This window comes from Lemur catta, chromosome 10 (genome assembly GCF_020740605.2).
Source record: "Lemur catta isolate mLemCat1 chromosome 10, mLemCat1.pri, whole genome shotgun sequence".
Classification (NCBI taxonomy): domain Eukaryota; kingdom Metazoa; phylum Chordata; class Mammalia; order Primates; family Lemuridae; genus Lemur; species Lemur catta.
Genome location: NC_059137.1, coordinates 47,840,686 through 47,864,385, shown reverse-complemented (window position 1 = coordinate 47,864,385; position 23,700 = coordinate 47,840,686). Strand labels below are relative to the sequence as shown.

The window sequence follows — 23,700 nt, the reverse complement described above, 5'->3', positions numbered from 1 at the left end:
AATATATATGTCTTCTTGTGCACATGTGAAAATAGCAATCATTATTAAGCATGAAATTTGAAAGAAAACTTAAAACTAGAAATTAACCTGAATACTAAACACAAAACCTATTTAACAGTGTTTGTTTGGCTCAAGTGTCTATTTTATAAATGACCCCCAAAGGAAGAACTGCTTTCCACTTCATATGCTGCTTTCTTACTTCATGTTTTAAGAAACTAAAATCCCTCACAAAGTGAATAATACACCTTACAGTCATAAGAAAGACTACCCAATGTGCCCTTATCATATTTTACTTTTTACTCTGTTCCATGAGTTTCAAAGACACTAAATGTGTGTGTGTGTGTGTGTGTGTGTGTGTGTGTGTGTGTGTGTGTAGTTAGGCAGTGGTACTTGCTGCCTCTTTATCCTCCATTTGTTCTCTATTTAAACCTGGTGTACAGTTATTTCTATAAAGTAGGAAACTAGGAAATTCAGAAAATAGATCTCTCTGCTCAACTGAGAGCATGTAAAAATAACCAAAAAAGTTAAAAACAAGGAGAGAAGATACTTCACTGCAGCATCATTTCCAAACTGAAGCCAACGCAATATCAAATTAACTTAGGTGATGGGAAGAGAATGGTATAACCGTAACCACATGGTCCTCCCACAAGAGATCATAATTTCCTAACCCCTAATTTCTTTGAGACAAGAACTTTTCTGGCTTGAAGGCCAAGATTCTTCCTACAGTACAGCCCAATCCCTAGATGAAATTAAAACACTAGATATGAGGACGTGGCAAGAGGTGAAGAAAAGCACCATATAATGTTGATTATTTAAACTTCTATGATATTAAAAGAGTGGTAGGGGAGGTGGGTGGTGAAGACAGGCTCTGAATTCTTTGTCATAAACACAACCGTTTCAATTAAAAATACATTGAAAAATGGGCAAAGGATCTGCATAGCCATTTCTCCAAAGAAAATACACAAAACAAGAGATTACAAAAAGATGTTCAACATCATAAGTCATCAGAAAAATGCATGTCAAAACCAAAATGAGATACTACTTCACACCCAGTAGGATAATTACAATTTAAAAAAGAAAAATGGAAAGTTAACAAGTGTTGGAGAAATTGGTGGTGAAGAAAGAAAGAAAAGGAAGGAAGGAAGGAAGGAGGGAAGGAGGAAAGGAAAGGAAGGGAAGGGAAGGGAAGGGAAGGGAAGGGAAGGGAAGGGAAGGGAAGGGAAGGGAAGGGAAGGGAAGGGAAGGGAAGGGAAGGGAAGGGAAGGGAAGGGAAGGGAAGGGAAGGGAAGGGAAGGGAAGGGAAGGGAAGGGAAGGGAAGGGAAGGGAAGGGAAGGGAAGGGAAGGGAAGGGAAGGGAAGGGAAGGGAAGGGAAGGGAAGGGAAGGGAAGGGAAGGGAAGGGAAGGGAAGGGAAGGGAAGGGAAGGGAAGGGAAGGGAAGGGAAGGGAAGGGAAGGGAAGGGAAGGGAAGGGAGAAAGAGAAGGAAAAAAAAAAGAAAGCCAAAAACTATTTTCTCCATACATTGCTGGTAGAAATGTAAATGGTACAGTCACTTTGGAAAACAGCTTAGCAATTCCTCAAAAAGGTAAACACAGAGTTACCATATAACTGAACAATTCCATCTAGATATATGCTCAGGAAATTTGAAAACATATATTCACACAAAAAACTTGTAAATTAATGTTCACAGCAGCATTATTCATAATCGTCAAAAAGTGAAACCAATCTGAACATCAACTTATGAATGAACAAAATGTGGTATATCTATGTCATGCAATATTACAGAGCTATTAAAAAGATCACGTATTGATACATCCTATAACATGAATGAACCTTTTAAACATTATACTAAGTGAAAGAAGCCAGACACAAAAGGCCACATATTGTGTGATTTTATTTATATGAAACAGCCAGAAGAGTAAAGTCCATAAACAAAGAAAGTAGATTAATGGTTGCCAGGAACTAGGGGACAGAATGAGGATGACTGCTAATGGGTATAGTGTTTCTTTCTGTGATGATGAAAATGTCCTGAAATTAGATAGTGGTGATGGTTGCACAACTCTGTGAATATACTAAAAACCACTGTGTTGCACAGTTTAAAAAGGCAAATTTTATGGTATGTGAATTATATCTCAATTTTTTTTAAAACAAAGAAAAAAGAAAGTCAAAAACTATTTTTAGGAGAAATTCAGCTTAAAATAACAACAAAAACATAAGTACATCAATGTAAAGGCATATCATATAAGCAGATATAAATGCATCTCAACACATTTGATTTGATAAAAAAAAAACATGTGAACGATTCAGTGTTACCACCACTGAGAAAGACAGCCATCATTCTAGCAAAGAGTTATGCTTCTAAGGCACAGAAATTAAGAGTACAGCCAATAGGAAGAAATATCTAAATCAAGAATCTGGCTTTCACACTTTCTAACTTCACTGAATTGAAAGCTGAACCTTCTATTATACACTGAAAAAGCCAGAGTGACACTGTTCCAATGGGAGGCACTAGAAGGACTAGTAAATATGCAGATTCCTAGGTCCTACACCTGGAGATTCTGATTCAGTAGTTCTGGGTGGCGTCTGAGAATCTCATTTCTAACTCATTCTTGGTTGATACTGCAGCTGTCCCAAGAATCCTACTTTATGGAACACTGGCTTGGATAACATGATATTCTATTTGCTCAGTTCCTTAAAATAAAATAAAAAAGTGAATTACCTCATTTGGGGGCTAGTTTTAGAAACTGTGATACCTTTGGAGGAAAATTAAGGAGCAATATGATATAACAACTAGCATTTACTAAGTTGCTTACTTATATATGAGGCACTGTTCTAAATACCTTACACAGATCTATTTTATCTAATCCTTCTGACCACCTTATGAGATAGGTACTCTTATCTCCCCTTTTTATAAATAAGGAAAGCAAGCCCCACAGAGGTTGAGTAATTTGTCAAATATTATATAGTCTGTGTGTTCGTCTACATATGTACTGCTGGAAACTTTTAAATCTAGTAGAATTCATAATATCTCAAGTTAAAATAACTGTACATATGTGCTGTGTGTTATCAGCTAAAGATAAAATGAGATTATTCTTTGCAAGCCTCAAAAATTCTGGAAATAAGAAAATGAGAAAAGGAACATTTTACTGAAAAACAAAATTCCTCTTTTCTATTTTATAAACATAATATTAATTTTTTTCAAAATGGTAATCAGTCTTCTCTTTAAAGGAACATTTAATGAATTTCATATAATCTGATTTCATATAATTGAAATTATCTTATTCTAGCCACTTCTTCTATAATTAAGGGTAATAATAGCCAAAATTCCTAAAAGACAAATTTAACTTTTATTTTAAAATCATATAGTGATAGAAGTGCTTATGAGTCAAAATTATTTTAAACATCATTTGGTTAATGGAGGATCTTCTACTGAAAGATTAATGGGTAAAGATTACATACCTTGTTTTTAAAATAAACCTCAATTGGCAAAATGAAACCAGCATACCCAGATTCTTCTACTTTGTAAGGTGGATCTTTGCACACTGCAACATTAAAAAAGAAAACAGGTAAGATCAGGATAATAAACAAAAAGACATTTCTCTTTAAAAAGAAAAAAAAAGACAGACAATCCCATTCTACCATCTAGATCACACCCAATTTTCACAGCCCCTTACCAACCGTCCAGTTGAGTCTCTGATCTATTTTTTTATTTCTACTCCAGAATCTATGTATCAATAATTTTTCCTATGTAAAGTAAACGTGTAAGTTATTTATTCAAATCCTGATGGAGGCTGGTCCATGATACTCAGCCATGTTCATTAATGAGTGATCTTCAGTTGTTATCACCCTACTCTAAATCTTTAGGGAAACTAAGGACAGCTCCTTATGACCCAAAGCTCAAAAGTAACTGTAAGTTTCCTAACAAAAGTACTGTCTAGCCTTTGATGCAAATCACTCCCCACTGCTCACTTATCTGAGATTCTTGACTTCTGTGCAGCCACCCTCCTTCCTTAGGAAATCCCCAAACCCAGAGTCTCTCAATGTACTGATACACATTAAGACTCATTATCTCTCAACTTTCTCCTCAAATAAGAATGCTTACTGAAGTACTGGTATACGTACACATACTTAAAATCTAATCACATCGTAAGAATACACAAGAAACAACAGGCTTTTATATTTCTCATGGAGTTAGAAACCTCTTGGAGAATGAGAGATCCTAAGAAGCCAAATAAGATTTTATCTCACTAAAATTTTCAATAAACCAAAATCAGTCCTGAGCCAACTGAAATCATTCCAGTTATGGCTGTATTTTGGTAGTATCACAAAGTAAAAATGGATGTGCTGAATATCAAGGCCACATACCCTGATGCCCCAAGAACTCTGCAGCAGCTCCAGCTTACCTGTCTCATTGTCACCTCCCCAAACCCCTGTGCTTTATTCCAATTCACTGATTCCTCCCAAATGTGCCCAGCAATTGCCACCTGCACCAGGTCCTCCTGCTACTGCTTCACATTACACCTTGAGGCTACTCTTACTATTCTCTGCTAATGCAAATTCCAAATTCTTCACAAGGCCCTTCTAGACCACAAAGTGCTATCATCTCTTCTCCTTTTACCTTCCAAAGCATTAACTGTCTGAATCATTGCTTTGATACACAACAGAGTTCCTTATGACCATTTATTTAAGAATTTCATCTGCTAATTTCCTTTCACTTCTCAAGGACAAAAAGGTGGTTTACCTCAGGGAGACTGAGAGTGTCAAGGGCTCAGGTTACAGCAGCCAGTACACTTGGGTGCCAATCAGGGATCCACCTCAGCCTAGGCAAGTTATTAATACCTCTGAAAAATTACTTCACCTCTCTGAACCTTGAGTTCCTCTTCTAGACAGTGTGAAAATTCAACAGGGTGATTGGTATAGACTGAATGTTTGTATCTCTCCAAAACTCATAAATTGAAATCCTAACACCTACTGGTAATGGTACTAGTGGATGAGACCTCTGGGAGATGATTAGGTCATGAGGGTGGAAGCCCTGGGGAATGGAAGTAGAGCCCCAGAGAGCTCTCTCACCCCTTCCACCATGTGAGGACATAGCAAGAAGACAGCAGTCTGCAACCCTGAAAGGGCCCTTACCAGAACCCAACCACGCGGCCACCCTGACCTGGGACTTTCGGTCTCCAGAGCTGTGAGAGGTAAACGTCCATTGTTTACACGCCATCTAGTCTACGGTACTTTGTCACGGCAGCCTGAATGGACTGCAATAGTGATATGTGTAAAAGATACAGCACGGGGTCTGGCACACAGAAATTCTCAACAAGTGACTCCAGCAAAGCAGAAAATATAACCCTAAAATATCCAATCACCATACAGCCTTCTCAGATGAAAATTTTAAAAAGGCATCAAGTAGAAAGCCCTGGATTTAAATAAGACGACTCAGGTCCACCTCCTGGATTGAAGAGTTTCTAGATAGCCTACTTTTTCCTTTAAAAGGGAGGAAGCACCATCTAAATATATGTAAGCATGGCCGTCAACATAAAAGGAGAATATATGTGGGGAAACAGAAGCATGAGGCATTTTCATTACAGAAAATAATGTTGATATAATGTACATGAAAATGGGTGAGACATTCCACAAGCGCAAATGTGGTTACAAAGAGGTAAACTGAAGGCAGAATTTTAACACGTGACAGTCTCCTTTAGCCTACCTAAATTTCCCCAAACTGAAATCAGAAAAAGTAAATCAGGAATGGGACATCTCACTTGATCTTATGTTTTTCTAAAGAAAAATGAAAAAGCAAAAGGACGTGCAGTGGCTTCAGTCTTGCATTCACTGTCCACCTGTCAACCTGTCATGAATATTCAAATACCCTGAACACTGGGGAGAAGAGGAGGTTGCCACTAAATGCACTGAGCAGCCCCCACCCCACCCCCGCTAGAAGACTAGGGTTACACCCATGACATTTCCAGGTTGCCGAGCCCCTTTTCAGAACAGCAGTTTCAGTGTCCAGGTTGCCTGAAATTAATCACACCAATGTCATTTGAAGGAAGTTTATTTTGTGGGCTGCTGCACATTCCAGAGAAGTTATAGCTGTTCCTCTGTACACCCTTTTGTATAATTCATTTTCTCTATTCTGAATGCAAATTACTCTCCTATTATAGGAAACAGTTGTTACTGAGCACATCTTACAGTTGAAGGTCTTTGGATTTTTTTCCCCACTCCTTAAAGGAAACGATGTTATTTATTAATATTCTATAGAAGTCTGGTTTTGTAAGAAACTCTTTACCAACTTATACCTCAATTATTTTTAAATGCAATATTTTCATCAATAACAATGAACAATATCTGTAAAGCACCCTGAGTTCTTAATTAGAAGCAAATAATAGAAACTTTTCACACATAATAAACACACCAGAAAATTGGTAGCAACATAAATACAAATTCACAGTTCTAATCTGAAGAAAGTCAAATTAGTGGAAGTTGTCTATTTATGATCAGAATCATTAACATGAGTTTCTAAATTAGTTCCAAAAAAGAAACAGAAATTAAAACCAAGAAACATTTTAGCCAGTAGAGATGATACATTAGACATAAAGTAATTATTTTTAAACTAGTAGAACCATGTTTGGGAGGGATCACCTTCTGTCACTCAGCAACATTTCACTGGAAGTCCCTTCTCTACGATCACTGGTCACTGCATCGAATTTAAGAGATCTAAGCATCCTAAATCCTTCATTCTTCCTCTTGATTGACCAAGAATCAGATAATCCTTAAGATCCAGGTAATAAAAGTCCAAGTTTCAGAAGTTATTGAAGAGATAGTCACCTTTAGAAAGCCACCTAAAATCTTTTTAGAATAAAATGAGAATATTTATTTTTAAATTCTAATATTCTATTAATATGTGTTTGCATTCTGGCATATTAATTGAATCATTGAAAGGCTTTATTCCTCTGTCAAAACCCAGCCCAGATGTCAGCTCTTTCAGAACATCTCCCTTGTTCCTCCTCCACGCTTCTGTTGCACTGAACAGGTTGGCAGATAATAGTCATTCACCTCCAACTCCTTCACTACACTGAGCCCCTTGAAGTTAGCAACCACATTATTATTCACATCTGTAACTCCCGGCCAAAACACTGAGCAAATAATAGGTACTCAGCAAGTGTTTGTCGAATTGAATTTTTGAAAGAGTCATGCTGTCCCCTCCCTCACTGATTTGCCATTGCCAAAGAGGTTGCTTTCCAATAGCAGTGATGAGTTCACATGAGCCAATCAAACTCTTCTCCGAACAACCTACAATCGATATAAACCTTAAAACATTGGTACAGGATATAGAAAGCATTATCACAGAGGGGTCTTCTCTTGAAAACTAAGTATTCAATGTGCGCTTGGTTTCTAATTCTGATAGTACCATATTTTAAGCAATTGAGTTAGTCAATTGGGCCAGAAGAACTCCTAAGACCATTTTGAAAGTAACATTCTACAGTCATAAGTAACGGCTCCCTTCTCCTCTCCTTCCACACATTACTACCTAGGAACTCCAAGGTTCTAAATTGGAGATGTTTCTAAAACTCTCCTTGTTCAAGTAATCACACGTATCATGTAAGTCTATCAGCACACAATATCCAAAATTCATCCCTGAAAGAGACAGATCAAATTTTTATAAAAAATTAGTAATTGGGCTTTTTTTCCCCTAAAATAGCTTTTCAAAATAATAGGCACAATACAGATTCAAATATATAATACATAGTACAATACTAGCTATATACATTGACCATTAATCTATTTAATTTTTTAGTTAAAAAAAGCACACAAAATCACCATTTTTTATGGCTGAGTATACTACATGGTATACATATACCACATTTTACTAATCCACTGAGTAAAACTCAACGAAAATCAAGTAGGTGGGAAAGGGGAGGAGAGGATGGGTAAATTCACACCTAATGGGTACAATGCACACTATCTGGGTGATGGCCACACTTGTAACTTATAACTTTGACTCAAACTGTACAAATGCAAATTATGTAACCAAAATGTGTGTACTCCCGGTAATATTCTGAAATTTTAAAAAAAAGTACACAACAAATAAAAATACATGGAAAGGAAAAAAAGGCCATGATTTAGCCAATTCAGAATAAGTTAAATCCTTATTTACTTAGTGAAATTTTTAATATTCTCTTTTAGGAGAAAAAGATTTGAAAAAGAGCTATGCTTAGTACAAAGAAATAAATGCTCCTTAGATGAATAAATGAATTTGTGCTTATATAATAAATTATACACACATATACAATAAATAAATTTAATAACTATCATAATAGGATCCATTTTTCAGCACCAAACCAGGGGGGGGAAAAAAAAACCTATGCCAAATCCACAAGACCTTCATTTAACCTTTAGAAATATCATTAGGCAAATGAATAAAAAGGGATTTTCTCCAAACCTCAGGAAAACAATTGGTAGTTTCCTCTCCAGACCATCTCTCCAGTCTGTTTGCTCAGACACTATGATTTATGCACATGTGAACACTTTTGTAAAGGACATGGCCCAGTTGCCCATTGATAATTATTGGTTTTACTGTATTTACCACACAGAGCCCTTCAGGAAGGAAACACACCACTCTCTCTATATATATATACAGACTGGTTATTACTACTACTTTGTGCCAATATCCCTTCCAGCTTGAGGATTTTGGACTCCCTCTCTTCCTGCTACAGTTCCACCACATCAGAGCTCTGAGGAATGGGGAAAACAGGGTCTTACACAGCCCATCTCACTGACCTAAACAATTCTGCTCGAGTGTCTAGAAGTCTGAGCACCAGGGGGTAGCTCACCACACTGTCTTTACACTCATGACATTTTGAAAAGAACAACAGCTGGGTTTGTTTTTGTATTTATAAGCACACACATGCACGCACACACACAAAGACTCACCACTGCTTCTATTCAGCCCATTTCAAAACAGATTATTTCTTTAAAAACAATAAGAAAATGTTTTTTCCCCTTTATGTTTTATTATTTCCTCCAATTCCCTGAAAAAGAATTAAAGATTACATCAGGCAAATTTTGAGTTGTGTTGTTTTTGTCTTGTTCATTTATTTAATCCAAATGCAAATTTAAAAACCTAATTGTTTCCTATGCAATAAAGAACTGTAGCCATACAAGATAACTGTCTAACTTTCATAAAGTGTTAAAGACACAAATTAGCTAGCGGAGTAGATGTGGACCACCTGTGTACCTCCTCCAGTGTCACCACTCAAGGCCCAACTCATAACACCTCCTTTAGACAGCCTTCTGCCAATATTCCAGAACAAAACGGTAGTTTCTCTGTTCTTCCACCTTTTTCTCATTGCATCATATGAGCTCATCCTAATGTATCTGCTACCATCAAGGCCCCCTGATCACCCCCCTGCTTAATTTTGAGCTTTCCAAGGGCTAAGGTGGTGTCTCATGCCTCCTCTCATCCTTGAGCCCAGACCACCATTTATAAAGTCAAATTAATGAAACATAACTTTAGCACAAGCTTCAAAGGAAGGGATAGATAAAGCCTGGCAGTTGAGAAGACAGTATCCATGGCCTGGATGGCAAGAGAAAGTATGAGCAAAGGTATTAGGAAAGTAAAACTTAGCATACTGAGATAGTACAAGCAGAAACACTGAAAATGAGGGGAAAAAAAACGGATAATACAAATAAAGTTTATACTTGTATAGAGAGCCTCATGTCATACACCCTCCTCAGAAATTCATGTCAAAATCCAAGTGCGAAAAAATAGATTGCATACACAAAAGAGGGATCATTAAGTTTGAAATGTTACAGAAAACCTCTAGATTTGGAATAAGAATTCAAGACTCCAAATTGGCCACATTGCAAAAATCTTAATGATGGTATGTAAAAACAACTTCATTGTTAGTCTTAGAATCCTTACTTACAGATTCAGAATATCCCTAACCTCTCTCTCCAGAGGGGTAAAGGTGGAAGTGTTAAACAGATGCACAACATTTTTAGTTTTCTGAGGAGTTTTATTAGAGTTAGCCAAGCCCAGGTAGCTGATGTTAGGTCAACACATTTCATCCTGAGGGAATATAATAGCAATTTTAAAACAGGACAGCCTTCACAATCATTTCTTCATGGGACATAGAATAAATGAGCCATCAAAATACAGAATTGCCCAAAACTAGATAACATTATGAATTGTTAGGAAATATTAAACATAATTCCTCAAGCTTACATCATTCACTAAAATTGATAACACTTCTCCTAGCAACTTGCCCTGAGTTCCCTCAATATAACTCAGTATATAGAATTGCTTCAAATGATTAGCCTTGTGGAAATATATTTCCAGGCTAATTCGATGGGAAATAGCAAAGTTATATTTTCAGAGAAAGTCTGACCTGGAGACAGACCTAATTTTTTTTACTGAGAATTATTCAAATGGAAAAATCTTGAGATTTCTATCCAAGGATGATTATCATTTTTGTAAAGTTAAACTTTGGGCAAAACAGTCATATTTCAGAAGGTCCAGCTGGAAAAACAACATTAGCTACACAGAAAATGATCTTCTAGGAAAGTAAGAACTGTTTCCAATATTTGGCAGGAACATCTTCATTTCAGGGTATACTACTACATCCTAAAAGCTGGTCAATCTGAAAAACAGTTGTTCTTAATGGCTTTTTATTTTTTAATAAAATATATAAAAAGTCATCGAAGAATCCCACTTCCTAAAATAATCTATATGTAGCCAAAATAACCCTTGGGACAGCCCTTGCATCACAGTTTTTCCCAGATTTCCACGCACTGCATTTGGCCCAGCTATCGCTAAGACTGCTGTTGCTTTTTATTTAGAGAGGTAAAAAAAAAAAAGAAAGTTAATGTCTTCATTTATAAAATTATCCTATTTTCTCATTAATATTAACTCATTTTTTCTCAGTAATATTAGCATAATTGATTTAATTCAACAGGCACTACAGAATCTTAGGCCCACAAAGATAAGACAGCATCCTGCTCTCAGATTAGCCAGAGACTGACATCTGCTAAATTCTTTTCTAAGGACTAGGGACAGAGCAAACTACAACTGATAGTATCCCTGCACTTATTAAATATATATCCATGGCTGGGAGGCAAGGAGGGGGAGGAGGAGGGAAGAAAGAGAACACGCATACAAGAAAACGTCGAGATAGAAAATATTGAGTAAATAGTGCTACATGAAAATAACACAGTATTGAATAATAAATGCTATGGTGAAAATTAAACAGGCTGATGTGACAAGGAGAATGGGAACTCCTTTTTATTTTAGAATCATAGTCCTTCTCTGAGAAGGTGACATTTAAGCTAAGACCTGAAAGAAAATAAGAAGCAGGGTATTTGTTGGCCTGGCAGAAAAAAAAAAATGATATTTATGTTGCTTACAGAGGAAGATGGGTAAACAACCTAAAGAAGGCCTGTCTTTATATTCGCCTCCAGTGCTACCCAGCCCCTTTCCTGATTTTTCCTCTCTAACTGAGGTGAAGGCCACTTCCTCCTTCCTAAACATTTGCTACTTGTACTCCTCTTCCATTCTGAATTCACCATTTGACACCCACACAGGTTTGGCTCTTATGATTTCACAACTCGTTTCTCATATCTTAAATTCTCCCAATGTTATAAACTACCAAGTGTTTATAATGATTCTTCATTATAAAGATTTTATAATCAGATCTAATTCTTGGGAATTTGTATAACAATTTTAAATGATAGACTTTTTAAAAAATCTGCCCCTTGAAATTGCAGAGTTCCTGAACACAATACAGAAGGAAGCATCTGGACTAAGGAATACCAAACCATAGAAAGCAGTGGATTTTAACTACCATTTGAGAAAAGGAAAGATTACAAGTGAAAAGCTGTCTACTCAAAGGAACGGAAACAGTGTTTCAAGGAAAAAGATTACATGGTTCAGGAGAGAAAGGAAAAGTACAAGAATGATCACATTTGAAATATTAATATATAATAGTTCTAATTTTCTCAAACATATATTCATATTAAAAGGATATTTTTCAAATAAAATTATTTTCTTTTTATAAATGCACAGTGTATAAGAGTCACTGTTAAATGCACTATATCCATATTCTCTTACATAGCATAAATTTCGTTTTTGATTCTGACCCTTTAAGTATTCTTCTCCAAATGCAGAGGACAATGAAATGGTGTTCTACACAAGAGAGCTATCAATTGCATTAGCATGAGAGAAATGGCAATGTGTTATAAAACAATCAAATATATATAATAAATCAAAGTTAAAACTCATTTCTTATTTTTTAAAAATTGCCTAAGAGACTATCACAACCCAACTTCACAGAAACACAAAAAAATAATGATACAACAAAAGAAAATGATCCAATTTTTCTCTTTCCAGTTAATTTTTGCTTTATTCCCTTTTCAGTAGAAAAAATAAATGCTTGCAGGGAAGGATCCAAACTTTCCTAACTTTAGAGGAAGGATTAAGAACAAGATTTATTTTCAGCATCTAATGGGCTATATATTTTTTCTCCCGTATGGCATTTGGCACAGCAATAGCCTTTCCTAAGTATCCTAATTGATTTAAGCTCAGTTACACATTAAAAACAAAGACAGAATGAGGGTGATGCTAATATGACAACTCTTTATACAAGGTGTATACAGGAATGTGGTTCCTGTGTAGCCTGACAATCTTTCAATCTTCTCAAATAAACCAGTGAAAATCCAATATCTCCTTCTAAAGCAAAAGTCTTCAAACTGTGTTCCAAGAGACCTACATCTCTATAGGATGTTTTAGTGGTTCTACAAAAGCAACAGGGTATTTGCTGAAACAACAAAAATTTAAACAATTGAAGGACCAATCCTAAGTTTCAGATAAAGGTTGAGTATACCTGATTTTGGATTTCAAATTTTTTTCATATTTTGGAATATTTGCACTATATTTACTAGTTCAGCATCCATAATCCAAAAATCCAAAATGCTCCAATGAGCATTTTCTTTGAGCATCATGTCGGTGCTCGAAAAGTTGAATTTTGGATTAGGGATACTCAAGTTGTACAGTATTAGGGCCTCTTAAGATTATGTTAAAAAAAAAAAAAGTAAGCCACTGCTAAGACAAAATCTGAAACCACTGTTCAAAAGCACGTACATTACAAAAATTCACTTATATCATTACTTTACTTTTACAGAGTATAGTTCTTTTTGCTTGCTCCTAGCAAATAGTAGCAATCCACTGTTTTCTCCCTACTCTGACTATAAAAATGAGCTACACAGACCTCTCAGATTTGCAATTCTGGCATGTCTTTGGGGCTAAACAGATAGTAACAGGAGAAAAAACAGCTTTTACTCATCTTTGCAGGTCAACTGGCTACAAAATACCGTCTGATTTGCAAACGTTGCATGGTACCTCTCACAGTCTCTGAATTGCAGGCATCACTTAGTATGGGGAAATGGCACAAATAAATGAAAGAAAAATCAAAATAAACACAAAAACTATTAATAGTCAATGTTTAGGTGGGCATTCACAAACTGAAATGCTTAGAGAATAAACCAGGGAGAAGCAAAGAGACAGTCACTGAGTTTAATTTTAGTTTGTTTTAAAGAAAGCAGGTATGACATTGTCAAAAGGAAGAAGAAAGGAAAATTGTAATGAGTGGTAATGATTCTAGAAAAAGCTTAGTAGGAGAAGATTATAGCACAAGCTAGGATTTACGTGAAACATTCCACTGGATGGTAACTGAATTAGGTATTTCTCTTTTTAAATTATTTAAATTAGGTATTTCTTAATGGTTCATTTCAATCTTGAGATACCAAGAAAATAAGCTAAGAGGAAGACTTTAAAACAGGATAAAGAATTGAAAATTCAATGACTAGCAGCTTTAATCTTATATGGGAACAACAGAAAATCACTTTTTTGAGAATAGAAACAAAGGTATCCAAATAATGCATAAGGCACATTGACTATCACCCCAAATAAACCAGGGAGAATGGGGAGTGCAGAAAAATGAGACTGAATATGAAGAAAGAGGAGGAAAAAGGAGGTTGAAGGTTAAGATGCTGCCAGAAATTACTGCTGTACCTCAAATATAAGAGTAAGAATTCTCAAGTATATTGCGGAAGCTTATTGTAAGAACTGTTAAGTGTTTTGCTCACTTAAATCAAGAGCCCATTGAAAACTTCAGTTTAGCAACAGGCAGCATTTTGTAGCAGAGGAAGGTCTGTGTCATGTGGAGGCAGAGAGTTAAGTGGTCAAGAGCCAGAGTCCTTGAGAAGGACCCCTGAGTTCAGATCCCACCTTGGACACTCATAATATGTTCTATTCCCTCATTTATAAAATGGAGCTAATGCAAAGCTTAAAAAAGATAGACTCTATTAACTTTTAGAACACTTTCTAGAAACTAGAAATCACCCAGTTATCTAACAGTAGTTGAATGCAAACCATAAACATTAGGGAATTTATTCTGGACTTTCCCCAAAAACAGACTGAAATACATATATTTGCAATCAGTTTCATTAAATATTCTTAGATTTGTCTTTATTTTTTTCCTCATGGCTCCTTGACAGGGATGTATGAAAAAAGAAAATATTCTTCACTTGGAATTCTTTTGGCTCAATCCACCACTAAATGTATTAGGAGTCAGTCCACCTTGAAACTTCTGAAGCCCAAGTCAGTACATACTGTGAAGAGGCAGTAAGTAATGCTTCCAAGGTTATGTATTATAAAGCAGGAACACTGAAATATGGCAATAAAACAAATGAGTAGAAAATGGAAATGTCATCTGAGTTTGAGTCCTGTGGTGTTGTAAAAGAAAAATGAGCAAGGAATCAAGGGACATGGTTCTGGCTCCATTTCTACCGGCAAACTAGCCACGTGACCTTTGGAGGGTCCCTTGAACCACCTACTGTACACTTCCTCTGTCACATAAGAGACCAGCTTCATTTCAGAGGCTGCTTCTAGATCTAAAATTCCATTATTCTAAGGACCATTCATACGTGCCACTTCTCTTCTCACTTAATGGCAAATGCATTTTGTTTTTTTAGTATCTTCGTTGATGCATAAAACATCTATCAGCTATACACCACATCTGCTATAACACAATCAGGAAATTGAAACAAAACAAGCAAACAAACAACAAAACAAACACAATGATTCGAAATCACACTTGGATTGTTTTAAATATATTTTAGTAAAGGCTTTGTCTTAATGTGAGAAGAACTGTATTTTTATTAGACCATTAAATAAAAGGATACTGAATTTTCTTTTAACAGAGGCTGCCCCTATATCAAAAAATTTTCTATTATATAAATTAGATTTTCATTTTCTTGCCTATGAAGTCAGATTAAATATGCTGAATAAGACCCTGTTTTACATGTATAAATAAAACTAGAAATTTGATTCCTCAGGAACTTGATATAATTTAGTTATAGTAGCATATCAACTCAAGTATAAAGGAATGAAACAACAGAACATACTGGCAGCATTTATGAGAAATACCATGCTTTTAAAAAGGTAAAATAGAAAATTAAATCAACTGTTTGCACATTAGGCATAGCACATTATGTAAAAAGCTCTTGAGTGCTATGATTTTACTATATAGTGCACTTGTAACACCCTTGTTCTTAATCACACTGAAGTATATTACATTGCTTTTTAAATAGAATGTACCCTGCCACAATGCAGTCAATCTTAATAGTATTCCAGAACAGCACGCCCATATGAAAGATAGGTTGATGAATAGGTTTATGCCCTATTCAAGGAGATGAAACAGCTCAATAGAAAGATTAAATAAGGCTCCTGCCAGTAGTTGAATCTTAAAGTCAAAGAGAAGAACACAACTCAAACCAAATGTTACAGGCAAAGGTCAAACAAGAGAATAATTAAAACCCTAACTTGAAGAGCTAGCTAGTGTTCACTCATTCAGTGTAAATCAGAAGAAAAATCTCTTCTCTTAAAGTGTGACCATAATAACTTTTCACTGAGTCAGTTTCAAACGATAAATTATAAAACTGAATGAAGGTAAGCTAAGTACCAAACTAACCTTTATAGGAACCATTCCTATTATAAAACTATTGGACCTTAAGTGCAAAACTATACTTTAAAATCCTATTGTTATATTGTACTTTAAAAATAAATTCTAGACTTACAAAACATCAAATATTAATGGAAATATGAATTTTTGCTAAAAGCCTTCCAGCTAATTTTTTGTAGAATTCTATTATAACCCAATTCATTTACATAAAAGGAAATGTTACAAAGAATAAACCAGAAATGTATGTTTCCAGAGTACTTTTGTTTGTTGACTTAAATATCCAGCCACCAGTTCTAACAGAGGATTTAACTAAATGAACATATTTCTATGCACACATACCACCTATAAAATGGAAATACAAACTCAGATATAAGAAAATGTGGGAGGTATAAAATACTGCTAAAAAATAGGAAAAAGAAAAATTATATCAGTAGAAAATATTTTGAAGGCATTGCAACCTCATCTTGAGAAAAGCCTGTTGTGTTTAAATTTACTATGGGACGACAGGTACATTTGCGTTTTGTAAAAATTGTTCTCCTGTGTGCTGTTATTTCATATGTTGGGAAGCCACTACCTAATTTAGTTTCTCTCTGTACTAGTCACTTTTTTTTGACAATGATGCTGATATCACCTCTTGAACTAAGTAAATGTGAATTATTATACATAGGCCCACGTCATGCCCGTGGAGTAAACACAATCAACCAGGAAGACTACCAAGAAATTGAATAAGCTTTTCCTACTCTATCAATTCCTTTTCCTTGTTATTCTGTTTTCATGAAAAAATGCTAGTAGATAAGCTCTAAAGCCATCTGACTGTAGTTTGGGCTTACTGAGGGTAAAAACTAAACAATAGCACCTGATAACACAGGAAGAAATTTTTAATATTTTATGATGATGACTTATTTATAAATAAATGCATCTGCTCTCATAATGCTCCCCCTTAAACAAATGCATATCAAACACTGCAAATAAGTCATTTTTTTCCTACTTACAACAAAAAGCAATAAGATATTTAAAGACAGATTTCAAATAATTTCTTCCTTGGAGATAATAATAAAGGTATGATTTATTTAACACCTTTCACCAAGTCCCTGAAAGATCACTAATGTCACATAAATCCATAACATAAGGAAATAAGTAGCCCAAGAGCCCTGCCAGCCACCCCTTTTTACAGATGGAATATGACAACTTAAGCAATTTACTCAGAGGTCAAGGAGCTAATTCCTGGCATTCAATCAATAGATATTTATTAAAGGCTTGTATGTCCAGTACTCTGTGCTGGATGCTTAGATGAAGAGTATTTTCTTCTTTTTGCTCACTGGTATCTTTCATTTTTCTACAAAAAAAAAATTCTAACTTGTATAATAAAATAAAAATCTTTAAAACAGTATTATGATGGTGAGTGAATTCAAGAGGAATTCGGAGAAGAACAAGGTCTCTGGAATTAGAAATATTTGTAAAGTCAAGGAGGACTATAGATCTAGAGCAAATTATTTTGTAAATGCTAAATTCCCACCAAACATTAGTCTTAATACATGAATATTTTGCCAACTATTAGGTATACTTCCACTAAACGAGGGACAAAAAGAAGGTACCATTTGGCCAAAATTTCTGACTAAGCAAGAGTTAGGTGTTAGAAATATTAACACATAGTCTCTGCCCTTAAAGACGTCACACATCATTTTTTGGATATAGAACTCTAGTAGAATGTGAATATTTTGCCCTCATCACCAATACAACAACAAGGAAAATTAAGACCTTAAAAAAGTATGTGATTAGGATCCTATGATATTGTTAAACTATTAAGATGAAATAAATGATATGTTTCTTCTTTTTACAAATATGACTTAACTAAACTTCATATTTTAATTTAATGCTTTTATTATCTCTCCATGGCTTTAATCCTGGCTTCATTTAGATAACAAGTTATGGCTATCAAAATATATTTTCCTAGGAATTTGTTTTTACATTAAAAACCTAGATACTATTTAATTCTATTGGGATATTCATTTGCCTTAAATCTATTGAGATAACAGGAACTATATTAATAAGCTAATACACAAATCTTTCAAATTACCAGTGGATTTCCTAAGATGGGTTAATCTTCTGGGACGGTTCCTGCCATCACCTATTTTAAACAAGCGTGTTGCCAGCCATTGACTTACTCCTTTCACAAACACTGCACATTTATTACACACCAGGACTAAGAAAGAAAGCATGAATATAACAGGACTTATCCTCAAGGAGATCGTATTGGGGGAATTTTCTATGTAAGCATTTTAGATCCCAATTAAGAATTTCAAGTATTCCTTACCCCCCAGGATTGTGGCATTAAATGAATGAAAGTGTCAAGCCTCTAATAGCAAGAGTTGACCATTCTAGATTGAACAAACTTCAGATGGGTTTAAACAAACCATAAAGAAAATGTATATAAGCCCATGAATATTTTTAAAGTAACAGTTCTTGTTAATTCCAAAAAAAAAAAACCTTTTCAAAAGCTTTAAGTGCTAATATGAATACCAAGTAAACCAAATTTAGAACTTTAATCATATTAGTTCAGCAGTGTAATTGCAATTCAATCCTCTCCTAGTCAGTCAAGAGTTGGCCACCCTCCCTAAAAAACATCAGCTCCCATTCTTTCCATTTCTGTAGTGTTACTAGCACCATACTTTGAAAAAAAAAAATTCTTAGCTAAGACTTCATTAGTTTACTTATACCTAGAGCAGTGGTCTCTGTATCAGTAATATCAGCATCATCTGGGAGGCTTGTGAGAAATGGCGATTCTTGGTCTCTATTACAGACCTCTTAAATCAGAAACTCTGGGGTAGGCCCCAGCAATTCCAAACCTTCCAGGAGATTCTGATGCCTGCTCAAGTTTGAGAGCCACTGCACTAGAGATTCTCTCCTACATTCACCCTAGTCAGAGCAAAGATGCTCTCTCTCTCTCTAACTTTTTCTTATTGCTCCAGTTACAGTGCTATTTTTTCCTCCACTGAGTAATTTCCCTTATCCATAAATTACATCACTTTCCAAAACACTAATTTTTCTTAAAAGACCAGAGCATGGTGTATAATTGTCCTATAAAATTGCCTTTTCTGTATGACAATATTTTAATACAAAAATTGTCATAATGTTGAGTTTCACCAACTATAATTTTTAAAAAAATCAACAAAATAAAACGTTCAAGAGTAAGCTTATGATTCTTAATGTGATAATAACCCAAGAGATATGTCTGTTTACTGCTAAAGCAGTCCCTGCCAAGAAGACATAGACATAGTCATGGAAGGAATTTTCTAAACATCAGAGACTAAACAACAGTTGTTTTTCATTGGTTGGTAAGGAGTAGGACTGGGTCCAAAATTCAAGCTTAATCCGCCAGATAATACTCAAACTTTTCCCATAAGAAATGTTAAGAACAGAGTAATCCTATAATGTCACTGCTATGAAAGCCATAAACCTGAAGAAAAAGAAAGGCAAAAGACAACAAAAAACCCAACTATGCTAATAAACTCAAAAAACAAAGTAGCTGCAGGCTGCTTCACAAATGGGCTTAAAGCCTGGCCCATGTACAACAAAGAAGTACAACACATAAATAATAATTGGGCAACTTGTAAATCACTACTGTACTTTCTAGTCATTGTACAAATAGAATTTATTGTAACATAGTCTTGCTACATGTCTGTTCCTAGAAGGCTAGAGATGAAGCCCAATAGAAGTGTCAAATGCCTAGAGACATGGAATAAAGTCGACTCCCTTAACTGATAATAATATAACCAGTCCCTTGACACACAGGGACTCTGACTTTGCTGCAGCTGCTTCTGATTTGCAAGTGTCAGCTGAAAGTATCTTTTTCTGTCTGTTGTCTCCTAAACTTGTAATTTATCATTTCTGAAGACTTCAGCATCATTTTTACAACTCTTCTAATTATTGGACTGATTTGAAACAAAAGATTCTTCAGTAACTTCGGCTTAAGACCACACAGGAATTTTTTATAATAACCTGCTTAAATAATGCATTGAGTAAATTGGAGAAGGAGGTTTCAGGTGATGGTAAAGAGTTTGCATTTGTTATAATCTAAATACTAGCTAAATTTAGAAGACTTAAACACTCTGGAAATTAGGTTTGTGTAGATATTAATGTTCAAATGCAGCTATGTGTACTTTCATTTTCAGTGACTAACTGATCCACAATTAATATTCATTTTGTTAAGTCAATTATTCTCAAGTTATTGCTATATATAGACCTACCCTATCTTGTCAGTCTGTTCCAGTGCATGAATCACCTTATCCATACACTATCAGCCTCAGTCTACTCTCAAAAGCGTCTGTCAGCAGAGACCTTGGGAAACACATCTTAGGTTCTATTCCATCCTAATTTGATGTTCTCCTACATAGAGCTCCCCTCTCTTATCTAGCTACTGGCTCAAGAAGACAGCACCCTACAAGCAGTTTGGAGAAAAAAAGCAAACCAAAGAATGTCCAATGACTAAAATAGGAGGGCAATTTTCTCCTACAGCTATTAAGCTGGCTCTGAAGGCAACATCCACAGAAAGAACTTGAAGGAAACACATTCATTTGTAAGAATATGCTCTAATATGTCTATTCCAAATCCTATCAGAACGTGAATATTTTTAAATAGTTGATAGGCACAAATGAGTAGTGTTGTAAATAATGGAGAACTTTATTATCCTAAGTCAATATCCAAAACTCATGGTTGAACTACAGTAACTTAATGCTATGAACTCACCAAAGGACTATAAGTCTAGTACAATCATTCATCAAGCCAAAGCGCTGAGGCTACTTGACACTTACAAAGCAATGGCAACAGAAAATTAAGAAAATAAAAAAAAGAATGAATGAAAAATCCATCGCCTTAAGAGTTGATTCATGTATTTTAAAGGTCAGTAGTGTGATTTATACAACCTTAAAGGCTCAAGGTGAAGTTATTTGTGCTGATGGAATGGCAGCTCTAGAAAGAAACTCAAACACAGCAGAAATGCCAACCACTTGATTGTTAATGACTATGCTTTCTGCAGTAAATTTTTATAATGTGAAAGAGGGCAGCCAAACAGATATCTCTCAATAATTCACCTAAAAAGACACATCACATTCCCTAAGTCTTAGCAACTTTTCATGAAGATACTCATCAAATCTCCCCTCCTAGGAACTATCCTGCATTTTATTAACTTAATGGTGTAATTTCAAATTCTGATCTGTTGCATTAAAAATAAGGCACAAATCACCTTCAGTTAAGAAATATGTAAGACTATGTTAACGTATATTAAAGTTTCATACAATTTTCTACCATTAGCCAGGTGCCGTGGCTCATGCCTGTAATCCCAGTACTTAGAGAGGCTGAGGCAGGAAGATTGCTTCAACCCAGGAGGTGGAGGCTGCAATGAGTTATGACTGTGCCACTGCACACCAGCCTGCGTGACAGAGTGAGACTTGGCCTTTAAAAAAAAAAAAATCCTACTATTATCTGCTATATTAAAATAAGTCATGTATATATTAAAGTCAATCCAACAAGATCAAGAAAAAAATATATCATTTACAATAGATCAAATAGGGTGTTTGGTTCATTCATTTAAAACAAAAGAAAACCTGGTCCAAGGTCCATCAGTCAGAAGTGAAAGTCCCTCATTTTCACATTGGTTTTATGGGAAAAATCTTATTTGACTTCCGTTACATTGATTTACATTACCTACCCTTTTCCCACATTAAGCATACTTTAAATATGAGGGCTATTGACCCACCAAAGTTGAGTCCTCCTCCAAAATATACATATTTCATTTCAAGGTGTAGAAGGTAGCATATCAGGGTGTTATTTTAGTTAACAACAAAATTGTCCTAATGGAGCAAAACTATGCATTTCACTAATAGGTGTTTTTCTAAACAGCAAATATGAGAATGCTACCTAAAAATTTTCCCCAATTATTCCAATTTATTTGTTTAATCCAAAACCAGGAAATTACTGTCTCAGCATGAATACTTCTGTTTAGATTTTGTTAACATCTTCTCTGCAAGGTTTGAGGCAAGTCAGCAGGCTAGAGAGATCCAAATGAGAGAAATATTTTAAACAGTCCCTGAGACAGCAACTTCACTTTAATGAATATATCCCAGAATTAAATATGTTAATAAAAGTTTCTCATAGACATCAGCACACCTTACTCACATGTTCCTTCTTTATTATATTATGTAAATATAAGTTGTCAGTTATTTGTGAAATACTCTACCAAAAAAATCTGTATCATTAAAATAAAAAAGTAATTGCATCTTAATTCAAAAGTTATGAAGGAATTGATATTAGAGTAACTGATAATATAATTGTAAACCAAAAATTAAACAAAAGTTTATAAAATTCTATTACTCATATCGTACCTGGTTGAGATTCCTTGGAAACACCAATGAAAAGCAATCTTCTAAGCATTTAAAATGAAAAAGTTTTACATCCTAACAAAGTATCTTATCTTGAACCCCCTCTAGGACCATCTAAAAATAAGTGATGTCTTCATTCTTAAGACTGACACTTACATTGATTTCTCAACATTAAATACAAATTGTTAATAATGATTATAATTAAAAAATATCAATTAGCTAAAATCCTCTAGGTTAAATTCATATCAATAACCACAGAATATGTTAAGGAATCTATCCTTTAAAACAAAACCGTCTTTCCCATCTGTGAATAAAGTCTAGGCTTTAAAACCTATGGTCTTTTGTTTTTTCCATCATGGTATAAACATGCTATAAATAGTCTGACAGACAGTTTCACCTTCAATTGAACCAACACTGACTAGAACAGGGATATGGACTTTTGTCTCCTCCCTTCCCTGAGGCCCAGTGGGATGAATGCCGGAGGGATTCCATGCAAGCTTTAGATGTCTTGGACTTAGATCCTATTTGTTTTGGAAGCATGGGTTCCTTTCTTATTAAATTCTTCTATTTGCCAGGAGAAAAATGGAACAAAAACGAAAAAGTCTTATGTGTTGACTTTAAGGGTTGGTTGCTTTATCTGTCATGATTGGAAATTTCAAGACTTTGTTTCTTTGTAAGCCACAAACTCTACAATTTGCTTATGCCTTTGTTTTTTAAAGCAGTATTTTTATAGAAAAGAGTGAAGTAATTGGAGTCTCTGTTTTATAATGGCATTTAACTAACAAACTCTGATGTGGCCTCTCTCATATACCCAATTTAAAATCTTTGAAAGTAGACCCCATAAATGAAAACAAACCGCCACCCAAAACTGAAGCTGACCATCAACCTATTACCACGTTTATGTGATCATACTGCTCTAATGACCAGAGTATGATAAAACTAGATAGGAAAAAAAATAAAATAAAATGAAGGGTGGCGCCAGTATGCTTTCTAGCTCTATAGTTCTACTATTTCAATGAGATACAGAAACGTTCTGCAGGAATATCAACCTAATCCTAATGGGATGAGTTGTGTTTGCAAGCTTATTTTTTATGCTAAAATGAGATGACCAATCACTATTACAAAAGCAACAAAGAAAACCCTAAAGAGAAAGGAATATTTTCTGTGACTATATGTTTCATAGATTACTAACCAGTAAAGCATTTAAGTATTTAGGGTTTTATTTTTAACTGAGTTGCAGAGGAAGTATTATTCCAGCCTTTGCCAACTTCATCCCCTATTTACAAATGCCAAAGTAGAAAGTACAATCCT

At 35.0% G+C, this 23,700-nt stretch overlaps 1 protein-coding gene across 2 annotated transcripts in view; it reads right to left on the bottom strand.

Annotated features, from left to right (window-relative positions):
- Positions 1-23,700, bottom strand: part of MLLT3 (MLLT3 super elongation complex subunit) — a 248,489-nt gene that overhangs the window by 102,428 nt on the left and 122,361 nt on the right. For both annotated transcript variants that reach the window (XM_045563658.1, XM_045563659.1), the window contains exon 3: positions 3,459-3,541. In XM_045563658.1, the coding sequence (XP_045419614.1) occupies positions 3,459-3,541 (83 nt within the window). The remainder of the gene's footprint in view (positions 1-3,458; positions 3,542-23,700) is intronic.